General features: G+C 37.1%; 1 protein-coding gene across 1 annotated transcript; it reads left to right on the top strand.

The window, feature by feature from the left end:
- Positions 1 to 1,481: 1,481 nt before the first annotated feature.
- LOC143892410 (beta-galactosidase 5-like) lies at positions 1,482 to 13,225 on the top strand. The gene is made up of 19 exons (XM_077397007.1): positions 1,482 to 1,745; positions 1,891 to 1,986; positions 2,082 to 2,194; positions 2,292 to 2,358; positions 2,486 to 2,578; positions 2,892 to 3,035; positions 4,448 to 4,536; positions 4,835 to 4,940; positions 5,070 to 5,157; positions 7,994 to 8,112; positions 8,232 to 8,396; positions 8,696 to 8,874; positions 8,985 to 9,094; positions 9,212 to 9,321; positions 9,438 to 9,548; positions 9,921 to 10,034; positions 10,125 to 10,327; positions 11,386 to 11,722; positions 12,608 to 13,225. Exons 1-19 carry the CDS (start codon positions 1,578 to 1,580, stop codon positions 12,743 to 12,745), a joined length of 2,550 nt encoding a protein of 849 aa, XP_077253122.1. The 5' UTR covers positions 1,482 to 1,577; the 3' UTR covers positions 12,746 to 13,225.
- Positions 13,226 to 13,647: the final 422 nt, after the last annotated feature.

The raw sequence follows: 13,647 nt of genomic DNA, 5'->3' as shown, positions 1-13,647 counted from the left end.
CTAGATCATTCATTTAATAGGATCTATGTTTGATCGAATTGCCCAAAATATGGCAATGAAACAATCCTACATCAACATTTTAGTAGGGTTTTAGAATTGTTAGAGTGACTTTATTTTTGAGGGCATTGGAAATCCAACATAGAAGTTGTAAAGTGGATTAATGGCCCAAATCAATCGAATGTGGGCCCACTTGTAATGTGTAGGGGCCCTTGAAGCTATTTGATCAAAGATTGGTCGGTTAGTTCAATGGAATCACTTTAATAGGGACATAATCCAAATTAAAGAATAATCGAATCACTCTATAACCGTGCACATGCTCAACACTCAACAGCTCAAGATATTGAGTAAAAACTTCCATCATCGTGAATTATTATTCAATTTGACTTATGGGTCAATGGGTGGTGGATCCGATGCTGTTGTTAACACAGTAAGAATCAATCCGATAATTGCGCTGTGGTAAGATATAGTTAGTTGAGAGGTTGGGAACTTTTCGTATCTCTGTTATAACTGCAGACAATGGAAGGATTTGAGAGTGACAGTAGAAAAAGAAAAGTTTTGTTGTGGTGTACGGTCTCTGTGGGTCACCCACACACCATAGTATATTTTAATGGGAAAAGCCCGCAACAAGAGGAGCAAAAGAAGCAACAAATTAAAGGTAAAGCCCACAACAAAAGGAGCAAAAGAAGAAAATATTAAAGAAGCATATCTCTCTCTCTCTCTCTCTCTCTCTCTCTCTCTCTCTCTCTCTGGTAGGGGTGCAACTCGGGCGGGTCGGGTTCAGGTTGAGGGTTCGGGTTGGCCTCAACCCGAACCCGACCCGAGTTCCAACCCAACGAGGTTCAACCCGACCTGACCCGAGGAACCCTTTTTGCCAACACGAGTTCAACCCGAGATTTTAAGCTTATAAAATCTAAAAAATATTAAAAATGCTGGGTTGAACTCGGGTCGGGTTGTCCAAGCCCTCAACCCGAACTCAACCCAACCTGACTTTTTCCCGGGTTGAACCTGACGGGTTCGGGTTGAGCCCGCCCAAGTTGCACCCCTGTCCCTGGGTCATTTGTTCAAGAATAGCAAATTCAATCGTCATGGGGTAAATTTGGAATATTAATTTTAGTTGGTTTTTCCGTATTAATTGTTGCCTAGCTAAAACGGACAAATGGTCGTGCACAAAATATGTACGCCCATAAAGAAAAAAAATTGAAGAAAAGAAAAATTCATTTTGTTGTCTTTAGTGCCTTTTGTTTTATTTACTAATATTGGCACTACCATGATTTAATAATTGCATTAACTCTTTTTGTCTTTTAATATTTAAACAGCAGTCAAAGGTTGTTTCAGTTCCCAAAAAGCTTTCAGAACCCAATTAAAAAGCAAAAGACAAGCTAATTTAGTGCAATTATAAAAAAGGTAGTGCCAATATCAGTAGTCTTTGTTTTTCATATAAAACTGGAATGCTGAGAAGCTCTTGGAAGATGGAACTTTTTGTACCACTATAGCACAGTTGTTTCCCTCTCTTTCTCATTACAACATTTTCTTTTCTGCTAAAAATTCCCTCCACAGAGAGATATTTCTGAGAAGAAATGAGGACTAAAATCTTCCCTTATATCTTCTTCTTCTTCATCTCCTTGTTCTTGTTTGTTGAGTTGGTTCAATGTGGGGTGACATATGACAGTAAGGCTATAGTTATTAATGGCCAAAGAAGAATTCTCATGTCAGGCTCCATACATTATCCAAGAAGCACTCCTCAAGTACCTCTCTCTCTCTCTCTCTCTCTCTCTCTCTCTCTCTCTCTCTCTCTCTCTCTCTCTCTCTCTATGCCTATCTTTTTTGTTGAAATTATAGATGTTTTTTATTTTTATTTTCTCATATATGAATTGGGTTTGCACTTTGTAGATGTGGGAGGATCTTATACAGAAGGCTAAAGAGGGAGGATTGGATGTGATACAAACATATGTTTTCTGGAACGTTCATGAGCCTTCTCCTGGCAATGTATGTTTTTTTTTCCTTTTTCTTTCATGCATTGCTGTTTTTGCTTTGTTTATTTATATACATTTTTTTTTTTCATTTTTATATATGGGTTACAGTACAATTTTGAAGGGAGATATGATCTGGTTCAGTTCATAAAGACAGTACAAAAGGCAGGGCTCTATGTTCATTTGCGCATTGGGCCTTATATTTGCGCAGAGTGGAATTTTGGGTATCTTACATTTTTATTTTTGCTTGCTCCCTTTTGTTATTTAGATCAATTGTTTTGATTCTCTGTATGTTGATATATTTATTATTGGCCTCAACAGAGGTTTCCCTGTATGGCTGAAGTATGTTCCAGGCATCAGTTTCAGAACAGATAACGAGCCTTTCAAGGTTTCTCTCATTCTATAATCTTGGTTTACACTTTGCTAGCAAACAATGAAAAAAAAAAAAATGCGTTTCTTATTTTTAACAATGTAATAACCCCGATGTTTGCGTTTCTATGTTTTCTAATTTTTAGATGGCAATGCAAGGTTTCACCCAAAAAATTGTTCAGATGATGAAGAATGAATCACTCTTTCAGTCACAGGGTGGCCCTATCATTCTTTCACAGGTAACTGATTTGTGTTCTTACTTTGTAGTTTGTTTTATAAACTCATCACCATTTGAAGATTTTGGTTCTTGTGAGTACTAAAATTTATTTATCATACACTTGGGTTTGTTTAATTTTAGTTCAATTGCCTGTTATTGTTTGTCCATGACAAAAATTGTAGACTAATTAGCATAATTGGGGAAAAACACGAGCTGGTTTACTAGGGAAAGAGTTGGATAAGGAAATAATGCTACACTGTACTAATCGCACAAGAAACTTGGCATGAATTTTCTTTCATTTTTCTTATATTGATCTTTGGGTTTTGTTTTCACAGATAGAGAATGAGTATGGACCAGAAAATAAGGCTTTAGGGGCTCCGGGTCATGCATACATGAATTGGGCTGCAAATATGGCTGTTGGATTGGGTACAGGCGTCCCCTGGGTGATGTGCAAAGAAGACGACGCCCCAGATCCAGTGGTAAGGACTACACTTTTTTCGTTTTACGATGGAATCTAATTTTTGTGGGAATGAAAAAAATAAACAAGCAATCTAGTGACATTGATATTTCTTCTGGTGGTTTATAATTGCTTCTTTTGCTAGTGTAGTTTTTTAATCTTGCTGGTGTTCTGCTTCTTCTGTATTTAAGAGTCTTCCCATGTTCATTCTCAAATCTGTCATATATATCATTCCTTCACCAAAAATCTAAAACATGTGACATATCATTGTGAGTTTTGCTTCCAAGTTCTAATAATATAATTTTTATCTATTGCTTTATTCTTGCTGTTAAGATCGTGTTGTAGTGGATTCTTTGAATTGTTTGTTTGTTCGTATATAAAAATGCTGTCAATCTTAATTTACATTGCCTAAATTCATGTTTTGATCTCTGAAGAGTCTTGCTTGTTAGTAGTAGTGTTTGCTCTGCACCCATGAAGAAACTCTGATGCTAATAGTCTAGGAAGCACGGGTACTCTCCCGGGGCTCCCGCACCCGCACCCGACACGTATGGGGTGCGGGTACGTCCGGGGTACGTACCCCTTTATTTTTTTTTTTAAATCTAGTTTTGGTGGTTGGGTGCGTGCAGTGTCGGGTGCGCACCATGCGTACCCGACACGTCCTGCTTCTTTCTTCTCCTGTACTCGGTATTCACATGTAAATCATGTACTCGGTATTTACATGTAAATAACGGAATACCCCCCTTTTGGATTTATTAAAAATAGTTTCAACACCCAAATCTAAAAGGAAAAAAAGTCAACTCTCCAGTTCTAGTACAAAATTCAAAGAAAAAGGGTCGGGTCAAAATTTTAACTTTCTTAACTTCCAAACGGTAGGGTATTTTTCAAATTTTAAAAATTCATAAAATTTATTTTGTCCAAACATTATTAAATCCCAAAAGTCCGGTAAAAAAAATCTCATAATTTGGTCTTTAAAAATTATTCATCTTGTCAGGCGCTGGTTAACACACTGGTCAATACACTGGTGACATACTTTTTTTTCTAATGAATGATGTATTGATGCCTCATGTTATGAAATATGGAACTTAATCACTTATGAAATGAAGAGTAATATTAGAATTTTCCATTTTGGTGATGTTATTGTTATTTGATTGCTCTACAATATATATTTTTTTAATTTTTATAAATATATAATAAAATATTAAAAAATATTATTATATTCGGCGTACCCGAACGTACCCGCACCCGGTTTTCTTGGCAAATCACGTACCCACGTACCCGTGTCGTGTTGTACCCGCACCCGTACCCCTACCGTGCTTCATAGCTGATAGATTCCTGTATTCCTCTTTGTTTACTATTTCTGGGATGTAGGAAGGTTTTTGGAGGAGATATTCTTGATCTGTTTCTTAGACATCTTTTTCCAAACTTTGATGACAGATAAATTCATGCAATGGCTTCTACTGCGACTATTTTACTCCTAACAAACCTTACAAGCCTACAATGTGGACAGAGGCTTGGAGTGGCTGGTAAGTTTGTCCTTTAACTCGTGGGGTATTGTGAAGACAGACCAGTCAGTTGTACAGATGTTTCTGTTTGAAATTTGAATATTATGATATGTATGCCCTGGATTTCACTGATAAATGGAACCTTAGAAAGATTACAAGCATGTATATCTTTTTCGGGTTTCCATTAGAGACTTAGAGAGTTTTGACATGTCCTGTATAAGCGGAATTTATATAAGAAAAAAAATGGTGAGCTATAGCTTAAAACTTAAGTTGAAGTCAAATTTGTTTTCATTCTTCTGCTATTTTGTTGCAATCATAGGTTTAACGAGTTTGGTGGTGCTGTTCACAAGCGTCCAGTGGAGGATTTGGCATTTGCTGTTGCACGCTTCATTCAAAAGGGAGGATCCTTTATTAATTACTACATGGTAAGATTTTGCATGATTTATACTAGTGAAACAGCTACTACAATTAAGTTGGTCAAATTCATTCTCAGTTCCAAGCTCGGCAAAATTAAAATAGGTAAACCTAATCTGTTGTACATATGCTTTCAATAGTACCATGGAGGAACCAATTTTGGGCGAACTGCGGGAGGCCCTTTCATAACTACCAGCTATGACTATGATGCTCCAATTGATGAATATGGTAAAATGATGAATTTTCATTTGTTCTTTCTCAGTTAGGGGCATGTTATAATCTGCATTTTATTAATCTTTCGGCAGTGATACATATAACATGAGGTATACCATATCAATGGTTTAGATCAATCATGGTAAGCCACATATGTATCACAGAAAGTAGGAAGCATGGTGGTAGTACGGTGGATAGTTACCTTGTTTGAAATGATTCTGAAGCGAACCATGGAATGGAAACTGGAAATGCAGTGGAAATTATAGAAGGGAAATGAAAAACCAAAAAACAATAGAAAATTGTATGAGAAACACATCAAAAATAATCATCGAAAATGCATTAGAAATGTTTGAAAAATGATAGGAAAGTGTCAATGGAAGCGATTGTGAAACACTAGGGAAAGATGTATGAAACACAAGAGGCGCACCATATATGTGCATTTCCAGCTGATATATATAGGGAAATGATTTCAACACAAACATGTTTTGATACAAGACACTCATGTTTCTTGTCTTTTATATTCAAAGAGCTGTAAAAGGGTTTTTTACTGTCCCCAAAAAAGGCACTTACGTGACAATTAAATACTAAAAGACAAGATACATGAGCGCATGTATCAAAACATAGTTGTGCTGAAATCATTTCCCTAGCGAAATCATATATATAGTAAAAAAACCCGTACGATGCATGGGCCGACAAAGAACTGTACGGACCACATCATAGGTTGATCCAAACTGTCCATGTGTTGGAACACAACATCAATAGGTTGTGCCCGTAAAATCATTTCCATAGGCAGATCCTAGCCCTCCAATCTATAGAGGTTTCCATAATTAAAAAAGCATAAAGGAGGGGGGTAGGATTGAAATTATGTGGCTTTAATGGGTGCCTTTGTTAAAAAGCATAAAGGAGGGGGTAGGATTGAAAATATGTGGGTTGAATGGGTGCCTTTATTTAAAAAAGTCAAAAAAAGTGATGTGTAATTCTCATAAAATTTTGGGAGAAATTCAAATAATTCTCTCCTTCTCTTTTGCTATATATATATACTAGTAAAAAACCCGTGCGATGCACGGGCCGACAAAGAACGGTACGGACCACGTCATAGGTTGATCCAAACCGTCCATGTGATGGAACACAACATACATAGGTTGTGCCCCAAAAATCATTTCCATAGGCCGATCCTAGCCCTCCAATCTATAGATGTTTCCATAATTCGTCTTATCTTAAATCGGATGGTCAAGATCACCCTATAGTTTTTTAATTAAAAAACCATAAAGGAGGGGGTAAGATCGAAATTATACGGCTTTAATGGGTGCCTTTGTTAAAAGCATAAAGGAGGGGTAGGATTGCAATTATATGATTCAATGGGTGCCTTTGTTAAAAGCATAAAGGAGGGGGGGGGTAGGATTGAAATTATATGAGTTGAATGGGTGCATTTGTTCAAAAAAGTCAAAAAATGTGAGGTGTAATTCTCACGTAATTTTCAAAAAAATCGAAAAAACTCTTCTCTTTTCATCCCAGCTTCTTGTATTAGATACTAGTAAAAAACCCGTGCGATGCACGGGCCGACAAAGAACGGTACGGACCACGTCATAGGTTGATCCAAACCGTCCATGTGATGGAACACAACATAAATAGGTTGTGCCCCAAAAATCATTTCCATAGGTTGATCCTAGCCCTCCAATCTATAGATGTTTCCATAATTCCTCTTATCTTAAATCGGAAATAGTTTTTTAATTAAAAAACCGTAAAGGAAGCGGGTAAGATCGAAATTATACGGCTTTAATGGGTGCCTTTGTTAAAAGCATAAAGGAGGGGTAGGATTGAAAATGGGTGCCTTTGTTAAAAGCATAAAGGAGGGGGGGGGGGTAGGATTGCAATTATATGAGTTGAATGGGTGCATTTGTTCAAAAAAGTCAAAAAATGTGAGGTGTAATTCTCACGTAATTTTCAAAAAAATCGAAAAAACTCTCCTCTTTTCATCCCAGCTTATTGTATTAGATATATGAGAAAACTGTTGGTGTGCTTAAGCTCACCATTTTTTTGGTGCGCTTAAGTTGTTATAACGCCTCCCATTCATTTAAATGTTTGGGTCCCGCTTAAGCGCACCAATGGGAGGCGTTATAACAACTTAAGCGCACCAAAAAAATGGTGCGCTTAAGCTCACCAACAGTTCTCTCTCTCTCTCTCTCTCTCTCTCTATATATATATATATATATATATATATATATATATATATGAGAAAACGTTATCTATACACTAGCTTAAAATACAGTGGAGGCCCACATTGTTTGGGTGATCCAAACCATTCATTTGATTGGCCCTCACATAGATAGGGTGTCCACAAAAAATCAGCTCCATAGGATCATCCCAACCCTATGATTTGTGGAGATAAAATGGACGTGTATAAACCTTCACAAATCTGTCCATTTTTTGCCTCCACGGTTCGAAGGGTTAAGATGATCCTATGGAGCTGATTTTTTGTGGACACCTTATCTATGTGAGGGCCAATCAAATGAATGGTTTGGATCACCCAAACAATGTGGACCTCCACTGTATTTTATGCTAGTGTGTAGACGACTTACCTACACATGTATGTAGAAACCGTTCTCTCTCTCTCTCTCTCTCATATGTGTGTGTGTGTGTGCGCGCGCGCGTGCGTGCGCGCATGTATGTGCGTGTGTGTTATGCTTGGAGCTGGACTACCATGTTTTTGATAATTGCACTAACTCATCGTGTCTTTTCTTATTTAAACAGTTGTCAAAAGTTGTTACACTTCCCAAAAAACTCTCAGAATCCCATTAGAAATATGTGACTTTTCAAGTTTATAACTGCTTCTTTTGTGGTAAATTGGTAGGATTGACCAGGCAACCTAAATATGGACATCTAAAAGAGCTCCATAGGGCCATTAAGCTATGCGAGCAAGCTTTAGTTTCTGCTGATCCAATTGTTACCTCTCTAGGAATTTATCAACAGGTTAGTGGCATTTGTTTGTCATTTTCTTTCTCTGGTTATAGTGAAAAGATGATTAAGCATACTTTGTGCAAACTTATCTTGGTTGTACACTTTTACTAACTCTATTAGTCGATTTCCAGGCTCATGTCTTCTCTTCCAAATCGGGAGGTTGTGCAGCTTTCCTCTCAAATTATCATTCAAAGTCCCTTGCAAGAGTTATGTTCAATAACATGCACTACAATCTGCCACCGTGGTCAATCAGCATCCTTCCTGATTGCAGAAATGCAGTATTTAACACTGCTAAAGTAAGCAATGCAAATTGACTACTACCATGTTTTTCTATCTCTGTTATTCTTGAAAGTCTAGTGGGGCACGTGGTCTCTCCTCAATTTGTTATGAAATGCATGGTTTTCTGATTTGGATTTGTTAATCCTGCACATAAACAAATTATCACCCATTTTCTTTGAGCATTGGAAAGAATAACTTCACGACCTTCATTTTGATCTTCGTCTGGATTATTAAAAGGCCCTTTTGTTACCTTTCCCTTATGTTAAGTCCCCAAAAGTCCTCTAAATCAACCAAACATTTTACATCTCCATCTCAGGTTGGAGTTCAAACATCAAAAATGCAAATGGATATTAGCGACAGTCAATTACTTTCATGGGAGACATATGATGATGATATTTCTTCACTTGAGGACAATTTAGTGATCACTGCAGTTGGTCTGTTGGAGCAGATAAATATCACAAGGGATAAAACTGACTATTTGTGGTACATGACCAGGTGAGAATTGATCACTTTCCTTTTCCACCATGGAGTTATATAAGCTGGATCGAAATACTTCGCAATTATTTGTTGCTATTATAACTATTCCAATCGTTTTCTGTTTCCAGTTTGGAAATAAACCCATCTGAATCTTTTTTGGTTGGTGGAGAGCTTCCTATTCTGTCTGTTCAGTCATCTGGCCATGCTCTACATGTCTTTATCAATGGAAAACTTTCAGGTACATCAATTAGCTACCTCCATAAAGTGCTATTCGCTTGTTTATTGTTTATAAAAAAAAACTATCCTTGCTCAATTGTCTCTTGAATAAAATACTATTGTCTTTGTGTTGTAAAAGGGACTGCCTATGGAAGCAGGGAGAGTAGGAGGTTCACATTCACTGGTAATGTTAACATGCGTGCTGGAATTAATAGAATTGCACTCCTAAGCATTGCTGTTGGGTTGCAGGTTAGTTCCCCCAACCTCAGCCTTTTTACATTTGTTAATAAATCAGCGACTTTTTGGAAGGATCAATTATGATATGGTAATATGAATTATTCTAACTCCTTTCATTTTTTTTGAAGAATATTGGGACCCATTTTGAGAAATGGAACACCGGAGTCGTAGGTCCAGTTGTGCTGCATGGTCTTGACCAGGGGAAAAGGGACTTGACTTGGCAGAAGTGGTCCTACCAGGTTGCAATCTGTTTTTCTGAGCCAAGTGTTTGTCCACCTTTACTTCATTTTGAATTCCAACTTTTGAATTAATGCGATGAAGTTGTAGGCATGGTTTTAAATTTCTGCTGAAATGCGAAAACTTCAGATTTCTGCCAGGGCCAACACCGAAATTATTGAATCGAAATGTTATGAAATTTCCCCCAAATTCGTTTTTCACCCTACCGAAATGCTAAAGATTTCCACCGAAATGGCTAAAATTTCCACACAAAAAAAAACCGAAATTTTTGTCAAAATTTTACATGATTTTGGCCAAAATTTCCACCGAAATCGACATTTAAAACCTTGGCTGTACGTTTGAAAAACTGCCTCCTGCTGGTACTTCTTATGCAGGTTGGCCTGAAAGGGGAAGCTATGAATCTCGATTCTCCGAATGGAATTTCGTCCGTGGAATGGATGAAGGCGTCACTGGCTGGTCAAAAACAACAGCCTTTAACATGGCACAAGGTAAGAAATGAGAGTTAATATGAATCCAAACTAATAGTGAGTAGTGACTGTTGAAATCAGTGTTTTGACTTCTGCTTTTGGAACTCACAGGCTTATTTTGATGCACCTGAGGGAGATGAACCTTTGGCCTTGGATATGGGGAGTATGGGAAAGGGTCAAATATGGATTAATGGGCATAGCATTGGAAGATATTGGACAACATCTGCAAATGGAATTTGCAATGACTGTAGTTACGCTGGGACGTATCGGGCGCCCAAGTGTCAAACTGGTTGCGGCCAGCCAACGCAGCGCTGGTAAGATTGGCAGCAAAACTCTTTGATGGTATACCTGAAATATTTCATGACTGGACTGAGTTTATTTCTATGAAAAATGGTCCTGGGCTTATGATGAAGATGAAATGTTCTTGATTAGTGGAAGCCTATCAGAATTCCGTAGTCTTGAATTTTTTTTAATTGAGATGCCAATAGAAATCTTGCTGATCATATTGAAACATCAAAACTACTAAAATTTATCTTTAATGCAAATTTTGTTTTGTTTGAATAAATTAGGATTGTCACCATTTAAAAAAAATAAATTTAGGATTGTCTTGAAACTGTGATAATATTTTTATCCAAAGGACAAGCTTGCCCAATAGAGTTGTCTCCACATCTGAACTTTTCATTCTTGTCGTCCTGGTACTATGCAGATAACTAATAGTTACTTTGGTCTTATCATTGTTTTTTTTTTTTTTTTGAAAAAAAATATATGATTTCTTAATGGAACTTTTAGAAGAACTCCCAGAAATATTGGGTTGGGTGTTTCAGCTTCCATGATGACAAGATACAAATCAATATGGATACGTATGAAATTTCATTTGGAAATAAAAAATACATGTACCTAAATGTGTATTCTAGACAACATAGATATTAAAGATACAGTAGAACTCAGTACGAGAATGATTTGCTTTGTACATCATACGAGTTTAGACATGGCCAAAAATTTACACACGCATGTTGGAAGCCATTAACTGAGCTAGTTATATAAATATTTATACCCGTTATTTGGATATCATATACGCAAATAAGACTTCATGCACATAATGTTATGTGCAAATAAATTTTAGTGATATCCAAAGAGGCCCTTATTAATGGTGATTTGTATTCAATTTTTTTTCCTATGGCTCTGTTTCTTTCGACATAAAATCAATTTTACACCGATTTTTACACTAAAAAATGGGCATAAAATTTGTTTTACTTCCATTTTAATTCGAAAGAAACAGAACCTTATAGCACTTGGGAGTATGTGAGATACCCTACGTGTTGTGTTCAATGGTTTTACATTTTCTTCGTGCAAGCTAATACTAGATTTTCAGGTATCATGTACCCCGGTCTTGGTTACATCCAACTAGAAATTTGTTGATAGTGTTTGAAGAAATCGGTGGTGATGCATCAGGGATTTCTATTGCGAAGAGATCAACTGCAAGTATCTGTGCTGATGTTTCGGAATTTCATCCAACTTTCAAGAATTGGCATATTGAGAGCTATGGTAGATCAGAAGAGCTCCATAAGCCCAAGGTGCACCTGCATTGTGCACCAGGACAGTCTATCTCGGCCATTAAATTCGCAAGCTTTGGGACTCCCATTGGAACTTGTGGGAGTTTCCAGCAGGGAGCTTGCCACTCTCCAAACTCGCACGCCATTTTAGAGAAGGTTCTCAAACTACACATCTCATTTATCTAGCTATATGCATGCACATCTTTTTATTAATGCATACAAGTACATAATGTGTGTGTGTGTGTGTATATATGTGTGTGTGTGTGTGTGTGTGTATGTGTATGTCTCTCTCTCTCTCTCTCTCTCTCTCTATATATATATATATATATATATATATATATATATATATATATGTGTGTGTGTGTGTGTGTGTGTGAGTGTGTGTGTGTGCGCGCGCGCGCTCACATACAACATCTTATACCCAAACTGCCCATTTATCTCTTTTACTAACCCATATACATTATAAGTATGCATTTTTCGCCCTGCATATGTATGATCCTCAAGCTTCCAAGACAGGTATGCATCTATGTTGGATAAGTAGTAAGGCTGGCTTTTCAGCAGATTGTCTTCATTCATGAGGTGGTTGCTCTGACATGCAACAGACCATTCACGAAATGCCTTCTGCGATGGACACGCCAGCAAATCCCCTAAAACTATTATAACCATTATATACAAATAATTGTATTTTACTTCAAAACCATTTCATATTAGATTAGATGCATATACTTTCTAGTGATATCCAAGTTGGCCCTCAAATTTCTAAAATTGAGACATTTTTAATGAAGTTATTTGGTTTTTTTTTTTTTTTGAATGGTAAGGAATTATATTAAGCAAGAAAACCTGGGGAGACCCTGCGACCGACCGAGATGGTCAATAAAAAGAGAAAAGAAGAAAAAAATAGAAAGAAGAACAATCATGCTAATGAATTATTTATATAGAAAGAACAACAACCATGCTAATGAATTGTACAATGAAATTATTTGTATCTTGTAACAAACTACCTCATTGAGGAAATTCTCATGTATTCTGTGTGTTTTACAGAAGTGCCTAGGGCAGCAAAGGTGCTCAGTAACCATATCCATGCAAAATTTTGGCAGGGACCCATGTCCCAATGTGATGAAGCGACTTGCCGTCGAAGCTGTTTGTAACAGCACAATGCAACCAAATTCAAGAGGCTGACAGCAACAGAATCAAAGGCTCACCTAGTATCATATAGAGTGGTTTGCTTAACTTTATACTACAGAAGGAAATAAAAAGTACAGTAGAAGCTTTCTAAGTAGTCTGCAAAGTGTGAAGACAATCTTAATCGATGCTGTGCATTTTATTCTTGACTATATCAGATTCTCTTCTGGTGCCATGACTTTTAACCAGGAATGGGCACCTGAAATGAAGAAGACAAGGGTGGAGCAGGATAATAGAGGTAGATGCTCTTCCACTTGCATTGATCTGTCTTGTTTTTTCTCTTTTTTTTAATAATGGATGTGATTATTGTGCTGCATTATTGAGGAAAAGGAATCCCATGTTGGGAAAAGAATGATGTTTTCTGTGTAATTCAGTGAAGTGGAATGGCTGTAACTTGAACTGATCATCTCTTTCTACATTGCTTGAAATGATCAGTTTATTATTTACTTTACATGGGCACTTTCATGTTTATTAGAACGTAAATCGTCTTAGAATTTGTTTGTCTTTTACTCAGTATATAATTAGTTTCAGAATAACAATTTCAGCCAGTTGTTGTTAGCTCTATCTTGATTGGATAATCCTGCCCTTAGTTTGTAAAGCCTCATTTGGGGCTGCACCTAGATTAGAAGCCTCATTTGGGGCTGCACCTAGATTAGCTGAAGTGTTCGTTTTCCTAGTGTTTAATCTTACAGATGGGATTTCCTTTCTGTTGTCCATCAGATCAATGGTTCAGATTATACACAGATGGTCCATGTGGGACCCAGTGTTGATAGTTAGGATTCATTCAAGCGCAACAGTGATCGGACTCTACATACATACATTTATGTAGAATCAGTCATGAACTGTTCCTGCTTTGGTATTAAGAAAAGGGAGATGATATTTTCACTCCCCCTGCACTA

This window comes from Tasmannia lanceolata, unplaced genomic scaffold (assembly GCF_043159265.1).
Source record: "Tasmannia lanceolata isolate RefF3 unplaced genomic scaffold, GAP_Taslan_0.1 ptg000015l, whole genome shotgun sequence".
NCBI lineage: Eukaryota > Viridiplantae > Streptophyta > Magnoliopsida > Canellales > Winteraceae > Tasmannia > Tasmannia lanceolata.
This window is presented reverse-complemented; position numbering and strand designations above follow the sequence as displayed.

Excerpts from the sequence above, each read along its gene's own strand:
- LOC143892410 (XM_077397007.1), top strand. The coding sequence starts at position 1,578 with ATGAGGACTAAAATCTTCCCTTATATCTTCTTCTTCTTCATCTCCTTG. Across the intron at positions 8,113-8,231 it reads CTCTAGGAATTTATCAACAG|GCTCATGTCTTCTCTTCCAA; the intron begins GTTAGTGGCATT and ends GTCGATTTCCAG. Across the intron at positions 9,549-9,920 it reads GGCAGAAGTGGTCCTACCAG|GTTGGCCTGAAAGGGGAAGC; the intron begins GTTGCAATCTGT and ends CTTCTTATGCAG.